Below are 21,862 nucleotides of genomic sequence, written 5' to 3'. Positions count from 1 at the left end.
CTGACGCATAGCGTGCTTTCCTAACGAGATGAGTTGGCCTTTGAGTACAGCAGGTAGCTAAAGAAGTTGCTGGGTCTGTGGTTTCCGATCAGGGGTGAATGGAGGTAGAAGTCAGTTGGTACCAGTCTTCAACTCTCTTTCATATTTTCTACTTTTATCTTCTTTGCTGTCTCTAAGAGTCTGTATAATCAGGTCATTGGAACAGTGAAGTATTTTCTAATACATAATCTTTCTAAATTTCTGAAATCCAAACTTTATTTTGTTATTTAGTTTGAAAGACTATACAGTGAGATAAAGCATTTTCCCATTTCATTTTTGAAAAGTCCTAACTTTTTTACCTGGTGATGTTATCTTTCTTTCAGTTATGACATGCACCGATTACATCCCTCGCTCATCCAATGATTATACCTCACAAATGTATTCTGCAAAGTAAGTTGAATAATTATTTCCAAAATCTATGTGCTTTTTCTCTAGGATCTTTGCAAAATTTAATTTCTTTTCACCTCCTTGTTCTCTCTGTCCTTACTCCAGCTGTCATTCCCTTGAAATACAGAGCCTGTATAACTTCCCTTTAAAAAGTAGCTGACAGTCAGGAAGGAGCTTGCTCTGAGAAGACACTGAAAATGCAAACTAGTGTTAACAATCAAGGCATATCACGGATTTACCTTAGGTTATTCGTTCCTTTACCTTGACATAGAGATCAATAAAAACCATTCAAACTGGCCTCAGGCCGGGACTTCTCAGCCTAATCTGTTTCTTATTCGAGGAAAGTAGGATTGGGCTGAAAGTAAGATAGATTTTGGACATTTTAAGTCTCTTATGAGGCAGTATTTCAGATCTTCCTGGGTAAGATCATTATGCAAGGTCAACCAAGTTACTTAGCACTGAGATGCATAAATAACCAAGTTACTTAGCACTGAGATGCATAAATAGCACTGAGATGCATAAATACAGAACAGTGTGAGTACTAAACGATACATAACATGGATATATGGTCAGTGTGATTATCAAGCCACGGTACAGACTTACGTGTTTAAGAAACTGTTTCCAAGAGTGAGTGAGGGATGCTAGAATTTTTCAGATTAAAGAGGAAGCATTAAAAAGTTCACTCAGTGAGAAGACCACATTGCAATCTCGTGTTACACTTAATAAGCGTTCTTGGGCCAGTAACTTTCATACGACTTCTTCTGTAAAATCACTATGCCTACTCTCTGCAGTCATGAAGGAATTAGCTAATAAACATGGAAGTACTTTTGAGTTCTAATAACACTTTAAGAAAAAGGATATTATGATCTTTAACATAAAGGGAACTTACGTCCATTTGAGATGACTAATATTTTTAAATTGTTCCCATGTGCTTTGAGTAATAACTGCAACCTGAACTATTTCCTGTACTCATATCTGGCTAAGAAGAGTAGAGATTTTCTAATTTATTTCCTTGGAATCTCCTAAGAGGAAAATATACAGTTTATTCCAAAATTGTGCATTCATTTCAAAAAACATCTGTATTACATTCAGAACACCTTAGTATTTGTGCCAACTGGACCTTCGTTTCCAGTTTCTCTCTTCTAATCCATTCTACAAAGCAATGTCAAATTAATCTGTCTGATTTTTAAAAATAATAAGGAACGAAAACTGGTCTTTTCACTCTTTGCTCAGATATTTCAGTGGCTCCCTGTTTCAGATCTGTCAGAACTCTGGATACCTGGCAGTGAAGGTCTTTGCTGTCTGTTTTTCTGACTTTCCTTTGCAACGTCTCCTAACGTCATCTACGTTCCTTGTGGCTGAAGCCCTTGCTCTCTCTTTTTTGTACCCTTGCTTGGGCTTTTTCTTTCCCTAGACTACACTTGCTCATTTCTGCACACCCTGCTTACTAGTCTGCATACCACTTCTTCATAGTCTTCCTTCAGCTTCTCTTCCCTAACACTGGAAAACAAAAGGTATTTTTCCCTCTTATAACACCTCCCTCCCAAGTTGTGTTGCTATGACTCATAAGGTGCATATAACCCATTCTTTCTTACATTATAATTTTAACATAATCCACCAGATAAAATAGCTGGTGTGTAAAAATTCAGCACATAGAACATAGGAGCATCTTATGTGGTTGCAGTGATCCGCTCAGCTAGCTAATGTCCCAGGGGCTATGCCTGTTGAGTTTACCCAAGCCATCCCTGCTGTGGTTGGCACCAACAAGTAGCAGTATGCTGTGGCTTAGTAAGCTCACTAAGTAAGGCTTATTAGTAAAGATTCTGAATCCTGTCTGGACTTTCCTAGTTTTCCTAGTGAGCTGGCAACTGTTTCATAAGCAGGATCTGGGAAAGTTGGGGCCCAACTCTTTCTTCTGTTTTTTGGTTACTTGCTTGACTTTTTTTCCACAACCTCGCTCTCATTTCCAGGTCCCACTTCCTCTGTGAATTTTAGTTTAACCCCAGGCCTGGGAGGAGAATGAGCCAATTTGTTAGTCCTGTTCTATCCAATTTCTGGTTATGTAGGATTTTCTATATAAGGGTATGAACAAACTTAATCTATTCTTGTATCTCACATAGGGCCCTGCATGTAGTAACACTCTCTAAATGTTTATTGGACCTTGGGAGGATGTTTAAAATTATTCATCTCTTCCACAACATTGTTAGGTAGGTTATGGTAGAACATAAAAAGAAGTAGATTCTACTGAAGACCATAGCAAGAATCATCTAGGGGAAGATCATTCTCCATGTTGCCAATTCTTTTCTGTTAATGCTGTTAGCCATTTTCCCTATTTCTCATTACTGAAATAAATTATACATACAAGTTTTTGTTTTCTTGAACTTTTCCAGACCATATGCACATGTCCTCTCTGTTCCCGTTTCGGAAACTGCTTATCCTGGGCAGACTCAGTACCAGACGCTACAGCAGTCTCAACCCTATGCTGTCTACCCTCAGGCAACTCAATCTTATGGACTACCTCCTTTTGGTAAGGCATCCTGTTTGAAGCCGTTTCTCTCCTCTTTCTCTAAAACCGACCACGAGATAGATGGGCACAGTGGCTGCAAACATGGGCTCAAACATAGCAAAGATTGTGGAGATGTTTTGTTCTGTTGTATACCAGATTTCTCGATTCTCATACCTAACAAGAACAACAAGCAAGCCTCATACACATTGTTCCTCCAACAAAGTGTAGCTCTTTCGAAGGTACTCAGTTCTGGTTTTGCACGGGAAGTCGAAAGTGTTCGGAAAATCCTTGGTGAGACTACTGTTGACTTGACATTGTCACATGATACCATAAGTAGGTAAGCATAATATATTTTGAGGTGGGAACTTCTTAATAAAACCAGGTAGACTAAATCTCCAACTATAATAGTTAGCCCTTTACATTTAAAAAACATATTTTTTACTAATTTCTTCCTTCCTGTCCCTTCTTTTCCTCAAACTCTGATCAAATGTTTGTTGAAATAAAAAGTCATCTTAGAATGGGGGCAATTCCTAATTTTCTATAAATTTTATCGTGTCGTAGGGCTTTTTGTTTATTGTTTTTAGAGATTTTGAACAGGAATTGTAAATTTAAAATGATTTGTCAGAAATCAGTTTGAGGGATGATTTTTGTAATGCTTAATATCTGTATTGATTATTCAATGTATATAAATAGATATATGTAGTATGCTTTATTGACCTATTCTTGCTTTCTTGGAACTAATATAAAAGTGGAGAATACTATAACATTTTTAAGTTATAAGAATTGAGAGAACATTACATTATTTCAAAATTTACAATCTGTTAATAAAGTCCCATGTCTATAGATTTCACTGAAAAAAGCTAGGAAATGGAAAAATCTTCAAAACAGCTTGCCACTAATTCTAGCTATGTGGTTGTTGCTTGCTATTTGTTTCTACATCCTTCCTTATCCTGCCTCATTTGGCTAGTCTTTTATAATGATGTCAGTTTTCTCACTGTTATGCTTGTTAGCATTTTTTGGCTCCTAGAGATTGTCAGAAACAGAAATTGGGAGTTTTATATATATAACAACAGTTGTAACTGATAATTTCATGGGGGATGAGATACAGAAATTTTTTTGTTTCTCTTTATTTGCATAGGCGTGCCTCCTTTCCTGTCAGTATCAGCCAGTGTCCCAAAATCTTGTGTTTGTGGTGTATTTAGTCAGTCAAGGCTGCAGAGTCCTTTTGGAAGGGAAATTCTGTGTGCAAATATTTGTGTTTTTGTTTCGTGTATATTAAAGCTAAGTTTTTTCAAAAGCTTGGTATAATAGGCTGGCAGCTGTAAAAGAATTATTTTATTGAACCTGATTTAGTTTGCATTCAATTAGCAAGCCCAATACCCTTTATAACATTAGTTCCCAATTGGTTATTATTCCACCCAGTATTAAATGAATCTCTTCTTTTCCTTGGAATTCAATTTATGTAGGATACCTAGTCTGGTGCCACAGATATATAGATCCTACATATTATGTCTTTTATGATCATTGCTTTTCCTTTGTATTAAATAAAAGGAAATTCTGTAGACATCTCTGTTTAAACACTGGAAGAAAACAGTGCTTATATTATGAAGAAATGCTGCTAACCTATTTTTGGTTTGTTTTTGAATATTTGGGGAAATGGAAGATTTGTGTTTCTTATCATCCTCTGTTGCTAATTCAGAGAGAGATTGGTTTGATTTGACTTTTAATAGTGTAGAGAGATGTAAGTTGGAGTACTGTGGATGAATGAGTCCATGAGAGGTGCACGACTACTGACCCCGAGGTTGGCTGAGCTCACCCAGCGGCACTTCAGAAGAAGGACTAGCCGTGGCCATATAAAATCACAGCCAGGCAAACCCTGGGGAGCCCGTCTTACACATCAGGTCAGAGTGAGTCAAAGTGGACACAGTGGTTAACTTTGTTTTGATGCTGGATATATTCTCAGAAGCTTTAGTGAGCCTATAGGTCAGAATAAAAACAGCTTCACAGGGTTTCTGAGACTGTATCTTTACAGGAACAGACAATTTTACCTTTCTCCCAAAGCGGCTAATGGCTTTAAACCACTGGCTTTGCTGTTAGCCCATCCGTCTCTTAACCCACTGTTTGTCACCAGCACCCACAGAAAGGCTTGTTTGTACTACTTTTAAAGTGACTCTGTTTTTAAAAGGCGTTTTCTTATATTCTAGTATGGCTTTTTAAAGGAAAAGGAACTATATTCACTTAAAATATATAGCAAAACATGGTTTCTTTGTCATTTGGAAAGATTTTAGTACGTTGTGTGATTTTCAGGTTGACTAGTTGTTTTATGTCATATGTAAACGGGGTTTCAGAAAATATTGTAATACTATTATTCATTTACTGAATGTTTACTCTATACCAAGTAGTATCTTAAGGATTTTACACTTTACATTATTGTGCCATTATATCCTCAGCACAATTTTATGAGGTAAATAGTAACATTATCCCTTTGATATATTAGGGAAATTAGGTTTAGAAGAATTAAGTACCTAGCCCCCCCCCAAAAAAAAAAAAAAAAACCAAACTCTGCCGTGGAATCAGTGCTGACTCAAAGCAACTGCCCCTGTGAGTTCCCAAGCCTGTAACTTCTCCCTCCCTTCTCCCTCAGTTGTCCTGGTGGTTTCGAACTGCCGACCTGGTGGATCAAAGCCCAGTGTGTGACCCCTGTGACACCAGAGTTGGTAGTAATTAGCCCAAGGTCATGCAATTTAGTAAAGGTCTGAGATTAGATTAGAGCCCAGAGCTTTTTAGTTACAGAAGGTGCTCTCATAAGTTTAGATCTTTCGGAAAAATAGAGTCAAACTCAGAGTTGAGTTTGAAATTTGAAAGCTTCATCCTCTTAAAGAATGAGGAAAAGACTAGAATAAGCCTTAAGAAGACTATCTTATTAAAAAAAACAACTCTGAAAGTAAAGGAATGGTAGCCACATTCTTTCAGGTGTAGAAACGGTAGAGTAGCAGGCTGAGAACTGTTTTAAATTTCAATGATCTGAAGAGCATGTGTATGGGAAAGAGTGTTCAGTTGTTTTTAATGGCTCATAAAATTTCCTTTAGTATCCATTATTCTAAGTAATTTTAAAATAAATTTAGGATGAAATGAAGATTTGGCAGTATGTGCCAAGAGCCTTACAGATGTTCATTCTATTTCCCTCAGTAATTTCACTCCTAGGGATTTATTCATTAGGACTAATTAGAGACACAAAAATGTGACCTGAATATTTATTTACTGCAGCATTACTTAGAATAGCAAAAAATCAGAAACAACCTAAATGTTGTCTTCCTAAAGATTATACTTTCAGAGATCATTTCTACAGTTTGTTATTAAATATTGTATACCTCGTTAATGTGTTAAATTGCATCATATCCATAGAATGAAAAACTAGATAGCCACTGTAAACCATATTCTTAAAGAATGCTCCGTATATTCTTAATTGAAAAAAAATCAGAGTGTATTACTGAAAGTAGAATTTAGTCCCAATTTAATGTTTTTGAAAATACATACATACAGCATAATTTGGATGGAAAATAGGTGAATGCTGACAGTACAGCTTTGATTTCATGTACCACAAACCCCGCAAAGTGAGGGCATAGTGTCCATATGCACGGATCAAAAGCAAGGACTGCCTGTCTTTTGTTCTGGTCTGCATGGTGAGACCATGGTCCTTTTTTTTTTTTTAATATTCTTCCTGTAATTTTGCATTTTTTATACTATACTTCTATGTCTTAAATTAAATTACATACTAATGTATTGCCTGCCTCAATCGTCTGGTTGAATTAACAAACCAAGATATATTTTCACCGGTACTGATGTATACTTCAATTCCTAGCCAAACTTTTCTAAAAATAGATCGGTAGGTCTCTAACTGAACTAAGCACACTAGTTTGGTTAATCACAGGGACATGTGCGTGCTGAGAGTTTGTGGGAAAGGTCCAGTGTGAGGCCCAGGAGGATTGCCACTTAGGGCCAGACTTCCCATTTCATTGGTAGACCAGCTGTATCTCCTCAACATGCTCTTGGTGCTCACACCAAAATCAAATGCGCTGCCTTCTAATCGATCTCAACTCAGAACGACCTTATAGGGCAGAGTAGATTGCCTCTGTGATTTTCTGAGACTGTAGCTCTTTATGGGAGTAGAAAGTCTGTCTGGTTTTTCTCTGGGAGCGGCCTGTGGTTTCAAGTTGCAGCCCAACACATAACCACTGTGCCACTAGTTTGTCCTTTAGTGCTTAAAAGCACTTGAGAAACTTTAGTGATAGCAGGAAGATAGGAGTCAGGAAACGAGGGTTTGGTTTCCTTGTTCACTGTGAGCAGCAAGTAGGACTATACAGTCAAAGCATTTAGTCGTGCTAGCCATTACCTGAAATTCTGGGAAGAATGGTTTTTAGAGGAGGATATGCTTAAAGCGTAGGACCACTGTCATGCTGAGAACCATGTCCCTATACCTTTTATTCCTTTTTCTCACAAAATACTTATTTAGTAAGTAACTACTTTGTTTCTGGTCAAAGACATTCAAAACTATTCTCTTTGTTTTGGACATCCGTACCCTGCTTTTTCACCTTAGGAGAGGACACAGTTTATAGCGATAGTTTGCATTTTGAAACTTTAACAAATATATTAAGTCATAAGGCTGGCAACACTTCTCAGTATATACTAATGTTCAAATTTTACATCACAGTAAAACCTTTGGAAGCTGCAATTATTTGTATAGAGTAGGAACCTGTTAGGGCAAGAAAACGTAAATGTTTTCTACTAATAATAGCAACAGACAAGTGGTCAGAGTGTATTCTGTTAAAGACTGAACCCTTGTGAAATCCAGAAGACCCGTTGAGTTCTGGCTCACAGGCTCCACAGTGTATGTGTTAGAAAATAACATTCTCAAGCGCTGTTAGAGGAATGAGCTCCTACGCCACTATTTAATTTTTAAAGGCCAACAAACCAAGAGTTGGCAAGTCTATTTGTGTGCATCACAGAACTGTGCTTCAGAGGGTTTTCAGTGGCTCGTTTTTTCTAAGGAGCCTCTGGGTGGATTTGAACCACCAACCTTTCAGTTTGAAGTCAAGCACGTTACAGTTTGTATCAACCCCCCCCAAAAAAAACCCATAAAGACTGCCACCAAATCAATTCCCATTTATGTAGTAACTCCATTTAAAATTTTTGAGCCCCTAAAACTTTATTGAAGCTGGCAACTTCATCTTTCACCCATGGAGGAGCTTGTTGGTTTGAACCTGGCTATTAGCAGTCCAACACCTAACCCACATTGCCACCAAAACCACACACATGAATTCACTGCCACCGAGTCATTGCCAACTCAGAGTGACTCTCTCAGAAGGAGTAGAACTGCGCATTGGGGTTTCTGTGACGGTAAACTTCATCATACTCCCCCCAAGCGGCTGGTTTGGAATCACCAGCGTACACTTATCCCACGGCACCATCAAAAATTCAAACACCAAACTCACTCATCAATTCAGTTTGACTCAGAGCAACTGGATAGGACAGGGTCGAAGGGTCCCTTTGCAATTCCTTGGCCGTAAATCTTCACAGGAGCAGACAGCCTGATCCTCCTCCCTTAGGTTCAAGCTGCAGACCTTCTCGTTAGCAGCCCAGCACATGATCCTCTGCACTACCAGGGATTCTTTACAGCACACACCAGAGCACCACCAGAGATGTTAATATTCCTCAGTCCTCTCAAATAAATTACTCTGGACAGTTAATAGGTGAGGTGGGAAATTGCACTTGTAAAAATATGGTTTGGGGCAAAACAAGTATTATCTCTCATTGTTGAGACCATTTAAGATTTTTACATCTCCCTTGACCATCCTTAAATTCACTTAAAATCAACAAATTTTACATAGCTGAGTTACATTGAAGCCTCTTCATGCTCCAGTGAAGATGGAGCCCTTACCCTCAAAGCATGACGTTTCTTACTGTACATATTTGAAATAATTTAAAGTTGAATTGGAAGACGTGGCTGGCCTTGGTACTGATTTCTTACCTTAACTTTGACGATCCTTCTTGGACCTAAATTTCAGCTTTACCTACACTAATTTAGCAACATAGCTTCAGAATATAATGAACAAGCAAACATTGTATTTTTCTGTGATGCATTTTTCTGTGGTGGTGGTTTTTTAAATACACATTTACATAGCTAAGATTGTCACTCTCCACTATAGTTCACTCTTGAAAAGCATCTTTAGACTCATTTTAGCTTTGAATTCTAGAAAACTTTTATTAGGATGTCCTAGTTTACTACAAATTAAAAGGGAGGTAAAGTGAGAAATAGGAGATTGTAAAGAACTAACAGAACACAAAGGAAAGACAGAACAATGTAAGACCTTAAAAGTCAAAGAACTATGAGTTCTGTTTAACTTAGATAGCGTCACACATCACAATAGCTCTGCCAGTAATATCTGTAACATGACATAATATTGATTTTTATAGCAATAATTCTGAAACCTAAAATTATGTTCACAATTCCCTCTGCCTAAGAAAGTAGGAAGGGATACATTTTAGGAAGATTATTACCCAGGAGCATTGTGATAAAAATAAAGTAAGATAAAAGTGAACAGCCAATCATTAAATGATAAGTAGCTGTTTAAAATGGTGATACATTTTACATTCTAACCTGGAAATGTAGTCTTTAGGTGTATTATGTGGAAAAAAGTGAGGTATGAATAGTGTGTTTAATATGATCCCATTTTAATTTTTTTTAAAGTAGCAAAGGCATACAAGAAATCCAGTGACTCTTGTAATAGTGGTTAAGTCTTCATAATAAAATGATACATGGCCTTAATTTTTCTAAGTTATTTATTTCTATACTGTTTTTAATTTGTAAAAATATAAAGATATTTCTTTCCTAATTAGAAAAAACAGCAAAAATCAACCAGCTTACAAAGGTAGAGAAATTTTTCATGTATTTTAGGGAAGTTTGATGCCTTGTTTAATGGGTAAGTGAATTTAAACGTATGTGAAATGTCTCTCACCCCGGCAGTGCTACACAAATGATATCTCACTGTCATGAACATCAGGCACTCCATGGCAGAGAGAGCCGGGTGCTGGTAGCTCATTCTCGGAACCCTTACCATTTTCTCCTACCACTGAATCAAGCTTATATAAGTAGCACGATTGGGAATTTAGGCAAGATTTTTGTTTCTGTGGCTTCACCCAGCCACCCTCTTCCCCCACCCCCAGTTCTTTTCATATGTATTTGCTTGTGGTATATTACAAATGGGAGAATCAGCAACTTTTTTCTTAGCATACAAATTTATTTTTAAGGTTTAGATTTTAAACCTGCTGACAGATATTTGCAAGCATAACCATGCTCTTCAGTCCCCGTATATGTTGTAATTGGTCCAATTTATCTGATTCAGGTGCATTGTGGCCAGGTATGAAACCTGAAAGTGGTTTAATTCAGACTCCATCTCCAAGTCAACACAGTGTGCTTACCTGCACGACAGGGTTAACCACAAGCCAGCCAAGCCCAGCACATTATTCTTACCCCATTCAAGGTAAATAGGCATGGTTGTGTGTTTTATTGTTGTGTTGTATTTTGTTCTTTAATCTACCTGCATCTCAAAATAAATTGGGTAATACAGGAGCTCTTTCTTCTAAAGCACAGGGGAATGAGATTTGCATTTGTGCATGCCTTTCGTGTTGTGCAAACCAGAGCCAAGGAGTGTGTCTCTGAGTAGTTTAGCTCTTTGAATGTGGGCTGCTTGTTAGCATTGAGACCTTGCCTTTTGCATGTTGATGTCTGGAAATGCTCTTAATGACCAGAGACTCCGTGTGACTTACAGGGAGTCCAAATTGTCAGAGTGGGATGTGCTGCTTTATGAGCTATGTGCCACCTCTCAGCTGTAGTTTTGTTACAGCCTCTTTCCATGTCTTGCTTTTTGTTTTGTTTTTTAATCTTTTAGTGATAACTTTTTTTTTTGTTGCTCAAATGGCTCTTATTGCTGTTTTGTGATAAAAGTATATTAAGTCTTGAATTCCGTATATCTTTGCTCTACCAGTTATTCTTCTAAAAGATTGGTTTTAAGCCCAGAATCTATTTGCAGGGTACACGTGGATTAAACCTGCAATGAATTCCTTCTGAGCAGAGTCTAGGGATGTGAGCAGCCTTGCTCTCAGAGGGAGCATTGTGGTGGATGTAGTGAAAATGTAATGTCTTGTCATTTGATCTCCCTTTGACCCATTTTAAAATTGTTTTAGTTTTTTGATGTTTTCTGCTTGCTTTTGGATTGAGGTTTTTCTGGGGGGGTTTTGTTTTTCTTTTTCAAATCATTTTATTGGGGTCTTGAACAACTCTTATCACAATCCATACATCCAACCATTGTGTCAAGCACATTTGTGCATTTGTTGCCCTCATCATTCTCAAAACATTTTCTTTCTACTTGAGCCCTTGGTATCTTTTCTGTGTTTTGTGTAGTTGTTTGTTTGCTTCCTATTTGTGTTTTGTCTGATTTTTCTCTTTAAAATCCTGGATTGGTAAATCCATAGAGACAGTAACTAGATTAATAATTACCTAGGGGAGTGGTGAGGGAAGATGGAGGAAATGGAAACTAACAAGTAGAGAAGAAATGTTCTAAGATTGATTGTGGTGGTGATTGGATATCTCTTCTTAATATGATTGAACAATTACATTTTATGATGTGTGCAGTACATGCAAATACAGCTATCATTTCTTAAAAAGATTGGCATTAATGACAAGATTCTAAGGGAGAAAATACAAAAGAAATTCAAAAGGCAATATGAAATTAGCCCCCACCCCCAAATCCACTGCAGGTAATTTGTTATTGTCCCCATTGGCTATGAGTGTCAGAGTACCTGACTTTTCATCTGTTTCTTTTCTCGTACTTCTAGCTTTTAAATATTATTCCTTATAAAATGGATGTTAAAGAGACAGAAAATGACTGGTATGGCAAAAACCTGTTTGTCATATTCCTAAATAGAAACTTTGATGGAGAGAAAAAAATGTTACAGATAAGATTAAACAAAGTGTTTTGGTTTTCCCTTTCGATTGGAAATGACTGAGAACCACATCAGCTTGGTCCGATGGTTATGATTCTCAGAAGCTTCATCGTTCGGTGGATTTACAGCAAAATTTGACCGCACTTTTGAGACAGAAGCAGGAACTGTCCTTAAATAATTGGCCGTGCCATTGACATTTGGACAGCTGACAACTATTCGATATATGTGGGGGGTTTAAAAAAATTAGTGGGAAAACTCCATTATCTTTTAAATTCATTTTCCACGAGCTCTATGAAATCCCCTCATGTTACAATAGGAGCGACAGCTTGAATTCGGAGTCTTCAGATTTTCGCTTTTTATTGCTTATTTCATGGTTAATTACTTTTATTTTCTAAACTTGCAATAGAGGGTTGCTTAACTAATATTAGCAATGGGCCCTGGGGGCATAGTGGTTAAACTCCGTACTCCTAACCAAAGGTCACAGGTTCGAACCCACACACCTCTCTGTAGGAGAGAAATGTGGCAGCTAGCTTCCTTCTAGTCTGCCCTACGGGGTCAGTGGGAGTCTATGTGGCAGGATGGTCAATACATTTTTATGAGGTGCCTGACCTTTTATTTTGAGGGGGTGCGTGGGGGAGGGCGGAAGTGAAAATATATATATATAAAAGAGAGCATATACCCATTCAATAATATCAGCATGTACATTTGAGAATTGGTTACATTCTTTCTTTTTAAATTTTTATTTATTTTAATTTTAAAAATAATTTATTGGGAGTTAATACATGTATCATTCCGTAGTTCGATCACGTCTCGACCCACATTGTTTTACCACTATTGACTTATACTGTCCCTGAAACTTCTCATCTGTGCTTTCCACGTACTGCTGTTGACTTAGGACTTCAGTGAATAGATTTGGTTCAAGATTTTAAAAAGATTTTCTCAGGGCAATAAATTTAGGGGTTCCTCCAGTCTTAGTGGATTCTGTAAGTCTGGATTCTACAAGAATTAAAATTCTGTTCCACATTTTTACCCCTTTTGATCAGGGTTCACCTATTGAGTCCTTGATCAAAACATTCGGGCCCCTACGGTTTTAATCATAGTAGTGTTTGGAGTAAGGCGTGCTGTGGTCTGTACACCCGATTAAATGAGTTTTGCTTAGAGCAAGATTGGTCATAACCTTGTAGCAAACCTTTAACAAAAAGACAATTGAAAAAAAAAGAAAACAGACAGTTGAATTCATTTCTGGATTATTATTTTTGGTATTGCATGAATGGTATTGTTTTACTTTTCTTTTATGCTTATTTATTGATGGTGTATAGAAACCCACTGATTTTATTGTGTTGACCTCTACTCTGCCATTTTGTTGAATTCATCTGTTCTAAAAGTTTCTTGTGGCTACTTTAGGGTTTTCTAATTATAAGATCATGTCATTTGAAAAAGGAATAGCTTTCCTTCCCCTTTTGTGAGTTGGATCCTTTTTTGTCCTAGCCTAATGGCCTGGTACTAGAGGACTTTATTACTAATGAAGTCGCGTTTGAGTATTTAATAGTTTTGATAGTATTTAATAGCCTTAAGTTGGATCCTGATGTCAAACCTGCAATGCAACAGTATGTGTGACTGCTGTCAGAGCCATGTGTAAGTGTGTTTACGATACGGGAGAGAAGTTCAAGATAGCAAGATGGTTATGCCATCCTTCTGAAAAGAACTAGTGTGACATTTGTCAGTTACTGAGGCTTTACCATCTTCTTGTGTATTTTTTCTTTAATTATTCCCTAAAACCCTAGTGAAATCTGGTAGGATAGGAAAACGTGTGTAATATTTTCTTGTCGTAAGATAGGTAGCCCCAAGGAGCTTAACGAAACACTGCACAGGTCTGCGCCATCCTCACAATTGTTGCTGTGCCTGAGCCCATTGTTGCTGCCACTGGGTCAGTCCGTCTCCTTGAGCGCCTTCCTCCTCTTCGCTGCCCCTCTGCTGTAGTGAACACGATGCCCTTCTCCAGGGACTGGTCTCTCCTGACAAGCATGTCCAAAGTATGTAAGATGAAGTCTTGCCATCCTTGCCTCTAAGGAGCATTCTGTATCTCTAAGGAGCTCTGTTTGTTCTTTTAGCAGTCCATGGTCATTTCAGTATTCTTCTCCAGAACCACAATTCAAATGCACCAATTCTTGTACGATCTTCCTTATCCAGTGTCCAACTTTCACATGCATGTGATGCAGTGGAGACTACCATGGCATGGGCCAGGCACACCTTAGTCCTCAAAGTAACATCTTTGCAAGGCTGTGTCATCTGCGTACCGCAGGTTGTTAATGAGCCTTCCTGCAATCCCGATGCCACATTCTTCTTCAGATGAGCCAGCTTCTCTGATGACCTGCTCAGCATACAGATCAGTGGTTCTCAACCTTCCTAATGCCATGACCCTTTAATACAGTTCCTCATGTGTGGTGACCCACCCCCCCAACCATAAGATTATTTTCATTGCTACTTCATAACTGTAATTTTGCTACTGTTATGAATCAGGTGGCCCCTGTGAAAGGTCGTTCACCCCCAAAGGGGTTGCTACTCACAGGTTGAGAACCGCTGGTCTAGATTGAACAAGTTAAGGGAAAGGATACCACTGCTGCACACCTCTCCTCGTTTTAAGCCATACAGTTCCCTTGTTGTTCACATAACTGCCACTTAATACATGTACGAGTTCTGAATGAGCACAATGAAGTGTTCTGGATTCCCATTCTTCTCAAGCTTGCTCACAGTGTTTTAAGGTCCACATGGTCAACTGGCTTTGCATAGTCAACAAAACACAAGGAAGCATCTTTCTGGTACTCTGCTTTGAGCCAAGCTCCATCTGACATCAGTGGTATCCCGTGTTTCACATCCTCTTTGCAATCTGGCCTGACCTTCTAGAAATGCCCTCTCAGTGTGCTATTACAATCACTATTGGATGATCTAAATTAAAATTTTACTTCTGTTCTACAGTTTGACCAATCTGTTGGGTCACCTTTGTTTGGAGTGAGCACAGATCTGGATCTCTTCCAGTCAGTTGGCCAGGTAGCTGTCTTCCAGTTTCCGGGCATAGATGAGTGAGTGCTTCCAGCTTGCTGAAACGTTTAAATGGCTTGGGTGTTTGGCTTGTTCAGTGCAGCTTGAACGTCTTCCTTCAGCACCAGTGATTCTTGCTCATGTGCTACCTCCTGACATGGTGGGATGGTGACTACGTCTTTTTGGTCCAGGGACTCTGTGTATTCTTTCTGTCTTCTTCTGATGCTCCATGCATCATTCAATATTTTACCAATAGAATCTTTCAAAATTGCAATTCAAAGCTTGAAATTTTTTTCTTGAGTTCTTTCAGTTTTAGATATGCTGAGCGTGTTCGTCCCTTTGGGTTTTCTAATTCTAGATCCTTGACACCGTTACGTTACAATACTTAGCTTTGTTCTCAAGCTGCCTTTAGAAACTTTCTGTTCAGCTTGTTGATTTCTTTGTTTCTTTCATTTGCTTTAGTTACTCTACAATTAAGAGCAAGTTTCAGAGTCTCTTCTAATGTCCACTTTGACCTTTTCTTCGTGTCCTTTGAAAGAACTTTAGCTTCTTCATGACTGTTAGTTGTGATGTCCCCCCACAGCTAGCTCATCAAGTCTTCTGTCATTGGTGTTCAATGCGTCAAATCTGTGCCTGAGAGGTTCTCAGAATTCAGATGGCATACACTCAGGGTTGTATTTGGGCTGTATACTTGTTCTAATTTTCTTCAGCTTTGTCCTGCACTTAGTTATGAGCAATTGATGCTCTGTTCCACAGTCAGCCCCTGTCTGGTTTCAGCTGCTGCTACTGAGTTTCTCCATTGTGTCTTCCCGCAGATAGTCTCCATTTGATTTCCATGTATTCCATCTGGAGAAGTCCTCTTGTGTTGTTGAAAAAAAAGCTATTTGCTATGAACAAGTCGTTGGTTTTGCAAAATTCTATCCTGCAATGTCTAGCTTCATTTCTGTCACCAAGTCTATTTTCAACGATTCCTTCCTCTTTGTTTCCAACTTTCGCATTCCCGTCACTGGTGACTATCGATGACGTCATTGTTTCTTCCTCACTAGTTCTTGTGGTTGGTGTGTAAATTTAAGTAATATTTGAATTGACTGGAAGTTAGATAGAGACAATCTGATCACAGGTAACAGTGCATTTGCCGATGAATTGCGAAGATCCATTCTGACAAGGAATGCCACGCCATGCCTCTTGATTATATTATTGCCAGCATAGTAAATCACATGATTTTCTGATTCAAAATGGCCAACACCTGTCCATGTCAGCTCAATAATGCCTAGGGCATCGATCTTTATGTGTTTCTTTTATTTTTGATGGCTTCCAATTTTCCTTCATACTTTGCATATTCCAAGTTCCAATCATTACAAGATGTTTGCAGCTTTTTCTCTTTACCTTAAGTTTTCCCCTTTCAGCAAAGGAAGATCCCAAAGGGTCTGCTCCCACAGGCTTTGCCAGACTCCTGGTACCATGGTCAGCTCACCTCCGAGAGGTCCTCTCCCCTTCAGTCACTTTTCTAGTGCCCTCGGACCTGAGAGACCCATCCACCAGCAGTGTCTCCCACAATGTTCTGCTTCCTTTGTTTAGGCTTTCAGTATATGAAAATGCTTCCAAGCTCTGCCTACGATTGTCAGTGGCTTCTTCTTCAGTCATTCTTCATTGTTGTTAGTCTGAAAGTTGCGTTGAAACGTAATCACTTTGGATGACCCTGCTGGCATTTGAAAAACCAGCGACACAGCAACACACAAGCTACCACAGTATGATAGACAGAAAAGTGATCTTCATTAATGATCTCAATTTGAGTAAAGCCTGAGAAGCAATTCCAAGTCCTTTAAAATTCGTATGACCAGGTCTTCTTCCCCAAAGTAATTAGGTTTCCTCAGGAAAGACATAGTATAGGACTAGTAACAATAAGGAGCCAAGGTGGCAAAGCGGTTACAAGTTGAACTGTGATCCTCAAGGTCAGCAATTCGAAACCACCGGTCGCTACTCAGAATAAAGATGGGGCTTTCTATTCGCATTAACAGTTAAACAGTCCTGAAAACTCACAGGGACAGTACAACCCTGTCCTGTAGAGTCGCTATGAGTTTGCCTGAGGATGGCAGCAAGGTGAGTGACAATAAGCAATGTCGAAGTATTAGGTTTATAAGTGGAATTTCTAGAGCTCCTGTCTCCACTGGTGATTGTCAGTAGGTCACATTGCAGGTGAGTCATTTTGCAACCACTAGTGAAAATGGACTGTAGTGATTTGGTTTCGCTTCTGATTTCATTAGACTTCGTAGTATGAACCAGGTCATTGTGTGTGCATCCTTTATGGGTGTTATAAGAGTTAAAGAGAGAGTTGAAACAAAATACTTGAAGTGTTTTACTTCTAATCAAGTCTGGATTGAATGGCATGTAAAACAAAATCTGTATGTTTTCTTTGCTAAGATTATTTATTTCCTTTTAGAAATACTCTCAATATATTTTCAATGTCTTCTAGCCCTTTTTAACTTAGCAATTAATACACTTTAATATTGTCAATCCTACAGCTTCAAGCACAAATGCCAGCCTAATATCCACTTCATCTACAATTGCCAACGTCCCTGCTGCAGCAGTCGCCAGCGTCTCAAACCAGGTACCGTGTTACTGTTATTAATCCTGCTTGATTGGATCATCTAGCTAGCTCATTCTAAATCTGTCTTTCCTATTATCAATATGCCCTTCGGAGAAGCAACAGCACACTCTTCTCCGGATCTCTTAGAACTAGGAACCTAGACAGTGTCACAGGCTGTTTTCCCCACATCTCTCACCACTTGTGGATGTCCTGTGTGTGTCTCCATCGCCTACCCTACATCCACTCCGATGTCAGTTAAATGAAGGTCAAGATATGTTCCTGTTATTGTCACTCTCTCCGTGGGCCTTTTCTTTCTATCCACAGTTAATATTGCTATTCTGGCTCATTCTTTCATGATTTGCCTGTTCCCGTATACACTGATTCTCTTAATTTTCAAATATTTTTTGAGCACCTACTGTGTACTTGGTACTACTTGGGGTGCAGTCTATATATTTCTCTTTTTCACAGGTCTTCTTTTTGATCCTGTGTTCTACCATTGATGATCTGTATTTTGCTTTCATATATTTAATTATTTGTCCTCAGGAATGTTTCCACACAGCATCCACCTAGAATCTCCTAAATGAAGTTTCTAGCCCTGACCTCATAAAGTCTACAGGATACCAACTGATTAATGGACATAATTTTTTTAATGTTCCTGGTAATTCCCTAAACTTAGTATCTCTAATACCAGCTTTTCACTCCATTTTTTTTCCTGCCTCCTAGCCCTCCAAAAGTAAAACTGCTCTTCCCTATGAGTTCACAATTTTTGTCAGTGGCACTAGATTTCTTAAACTTATGTGTAAAACCTGACTAGTCAGCTTCCATTTGTTCCCCAATCAAAACTCAAACTCGCTACCATGACATCAACACTGACTGACAGTCACCCTGTAGGACAGAGTAGAACTGCCCCTGTGGATTTCCGAGACGGTAACCCCTCACAGGAGCAAAAAGCCGCCTCTTTCTCCTGTGGGAGCGAGCGCCTGATTGTATAATGGTGGGGCACCACCCAGCCCCCAGCTCATACCCACTATGCCACACAGGGCTCCTTTCCTCCCACCCATTCCTGCGGTCAGATTTCTGAGATTTCTTCTCTTTCCATTTTTGCTATTATTACTCTTCAAAAACTTCTACATTTTCATGGCTGATTGTCTCGTCTCCAGTTTTACACTGTGCTGTCCATTTTCTAAAACCCGTCTGATTAATTTTGTTCAAGTGTCACTCACCTGCTCAGTGTTTTTATTTGGTGGTTTGAATATGGTAGCCCATATTTCTTTGCCCCCACACAAGCTATACAAGGTTGCCTAGGTGATATTTAAACTCATATTCCTTAATATTCAAAACCCCACTATTCAAAAACCCACAAGGATCTTTTCTTTTGATTGGGCTCAATATCTCATGCCCTTTAAGAAAACTTTTGCCTTATAATAAAACTTTTTCAGGACCTACCTGCTATTTATCTGAGAAAGCACTCTGACTGCTCTGGCCCACAGGACAGTATTTTCCCCGGTTGCTAAATTATTTGATAGATATTTATTGTTACATTGTTAGATTTTTTAAAGCTCTCTTGCTAAATTATTTAATTCCCTTGAGTTCAACTAATATGATTTACTCTTCTTTTTAATAGTCTCTTCTCTTGCTGCACAAATACAGCTCAGTAACTTTAAATGTTTGTATAATTAGGTAGCTTCTTCATAATCCATCCATGTCAGTGGAATTTTTTTAATGTGTATTAGAACTCTGTGTCATAGCAAAATTTTAAAATAATTGCAAGGTATAAGTGACATAATAAACTACCTATTTAAATTATACAATTTGATAAGTTTTGACATTTACATTCCTGTGAAATCACTGAAAAAAAGAATAGTCTCTTTTTTAAGTTTCCATGTAGTGATTTATACAGAAATTCAGTAGATAAATTTGACCAAAAATGAGCTGGTTTATTGAAAAAGGACATTGTAGGTGTGGTGCATGGAACTTCTCCCTCTTAGTCACCCCCAACCTCAAAGTCAGCCGCTCTCTGCCTCTTGAGGTTCCACAGAGCACATTTTGATCATTGATTCAGTTAGAAGATGGGCAAGTGGAGATATTAACTGAATGTTTTAGGAATGTCGCTATGAATAATGGAGATAAAGGCTTGTATTTAAATCAGTGTTAGACTCTTTCTAAGAATATTGTTTTTTCTTTAATTCCCTTTGGTCTACAGGACTATCCCACTTATACCATCCTTGGTCAGAGTCAGTACCAGGCATGCTACCCCAGCTCCAGCTTTGGAGTCACAGGCCAGACTAACAGTGATGCTGAGAGTAACACCTTAGCAGCAGCTACCTACCAGACAGAGAAGCCTGCCGCCATGGCACCTGCGGCACAGAGAGCTTCCCCTGGTAAGCAGCCCTGCGTGGAAAGCTTTCGTGTAAGGAAGGACACGTGATGCAGCATGCAGTTTTAGATGATGGTCCAAGTTGTTTGTTCTGAACTGAGCCGCTTTACCCTGCTGTGGCCTTTCCCTCTAGGGTGGGAATATTTGGGCATTGGAACCAGACTGATTTCTCACTGGCAGAATACTGTAGGCTAATTGTAATACCTGATGCTGTAAAGAGTAAGATACCAATAATTAAAAGTCTGTTCTTATGACTCCCACCCCACCACTACCTGAATTTTAACATGCTTGTCACAGGGGCTTCAGAAACTTGGCACATTTTGTTTAAGTTAGAGAATTCCAGTTTTAACTTGCACATTTCAGACTCCTCTGAGGCCCGAGAACAGTTTTTCTTAACCTTTTCTGGGTCGTGATGCCCTTTAAAATTCAAAAGAGCAAAATCTAACCTTCACTTTGGGGAGATTGACAGCTCTGAATTATATCTGTGAATTATGATGCCCAACTTAAAAATCCCTGAAATAAAGGCTTTATACTTAAGAGTCAGTAAATATAAACATAGGGAGCTTTAAAAAGTTCATGGAAAAATTTAATTACTGGATAATGGAATTTTTCCATAAACCATTTGAAGCCCCCTTGTATGTCACTTCAGAAATGCATTGATGCATTTTTGTTTAAGTGCTGTGCCTCAACCAACACAAATTTCTGTGCATCTCCCTTAAGCGATCTGGGCATTGCTAGTCTAATGAGGGAAATGGATCTACAGATGAATGATCACTGCCCCGAAGCTCTGTAATTTTTACATAATTACATGTGATGTGATGATGTCTTAATGTTGTTTTCATCTCTCTAAGTATCTTTGTTCTTTATAGCACTTCGACTTTTTAATAATGGAAAAAATTTTAAATATACGAAAATTGTCAGTATAGTATAATGAACCACCCATCTTCTAGAGTCAACAGTTAACCTTCACAGGCGTCAGTTACACGGCATTCAAGTTCTCACTTTATTATCTTGAAACAAGTATCTAACATCGTGTCTCTAAAAAATAAATACTTATTAATTTAACCAGAATACCATAGTATAGCTAAAAATAATTAAGAATTATTCAACTTCATCAAACATCCAATAAGTTATCCGATTTCCAGTTGCCTTAGCAATGTAATGAATGAATTTTGTATGTCTTTTTGTAATTTGTTTAAATTAAGATTTTCTATCTCTTTAGCCTGTTGATTCCCTTCTGTTTCCCACACCCCTAATTCATATGTTGAAAAAAAATAGAATTTTTTTTCTGTGACCTTGTCCCAGTCTGGATTTTTCTGATTATATCATTGTCAGGGTTGTCTAATATGTTTTGCTGCTTTCAGCAAACTGGCAAGTTGATCTAACTGGGAAAATTTCCTCCCTCACCCTGAGACACTCTAGGTATAGGTGTTCTGCTGGCATCTAGTGGCTAAGTTTTAGGGTGCTGCTAAAGGACATCTCCCCACAACAAGAAATTACCTGGCCCAAAATGTCAACAGTGCCAGGTTGAGAAGCCCTGATCTCTAGGGGCTTAAGAAGACTATAGTTCTGTTTGTTTATATTTTGTAAAAATACTTGTCCCAGGAATCCGGCATAAAATGTCCGATTATCATTCTCTTTGTGGTTCTCAGTGCGCAGGTCAGCAGACCCAGTTGCTTCAAGTCTGTTTGCTCTCCAGTCTTTATCCCTGCAGTGTGCTTCGGAAGTGCGTGCAGAGAACCTACAGAAAGCCCACTTCCTCCCCTGGCTCATGGGACCTGTAAAGACTGGCAATATATGTCTCACTTTCTACTTCAAGCAAAAGTTGAGACTGTCCATGCCCATAACGAGTTGTAGTCCAGGATACCCACAAGGACAATTTTACCCTGTCCTGTGTGAGTCAGTACACCTGATGGCCGTGAGA

At 38.6% G+C, this 21,862-nt stretch overlaps 1 protein-coding gene across 4 annotated transcripts in view; it reads left to right on the top strand.

The window, feature by feature from the left end:
* The window catches only part of EYA3 (EYA transcriptional coactivator and phosphatase 3), a 92,863-nt gene that overhangs the window by 49,391 nt on the left and 21,610 nt on the right, over window positions 1-21,862 (top strand). For 2 of the 4 annotated variants that reach the window (XM_075553060.1, XM_075553052.1), the window contains 5 exons: window positions 363-429; window positions 2,817-2,953; window positions 10,336-10,473; window positions 17,497-17,582; window positions 19,765-19,942. In XM_075553060.1, coding sequence (XP_075409175.1) covers window positions 363-429; window positions 2,817-2,953; window positions 10,336-10,473; window positions 17,497-17,582; window positions 19,765-19,942 — 606 coding nt within the window. The remainder of the gene's footprint in view (window positions 1-362; window positions 430-2,816; window positions 2,954-10,335; window positions 10,474-17,496; window positions 17,583-19,764; window positions 19,943-21,862) is intronic. The other 2 variants (XM_075553073.1, XM_075553067.1) reach the window with 1 other exon arrangement.

Source organism: Tenrec ecaudatus, chromosome 1 (assembly GCF_050624435.1).
Source record: "Tenrec ecaudatus isolate mTenEca1 chromosome 1, mTenEca1.hap1, whole genome shotgun sequence".
NCBI classification, from domain to species: domain Eukaryota; kingdom Metazoa; phylum Chordata; class Mammalia; order Afrosoricida; family Tenrecidae; genus Tenrec; species Tenrec ecaudatus.
Note: the sequence above shows the minus strand (reverse complement) of the source record. Positions and strands in the feature narration are given on the sequence as shown.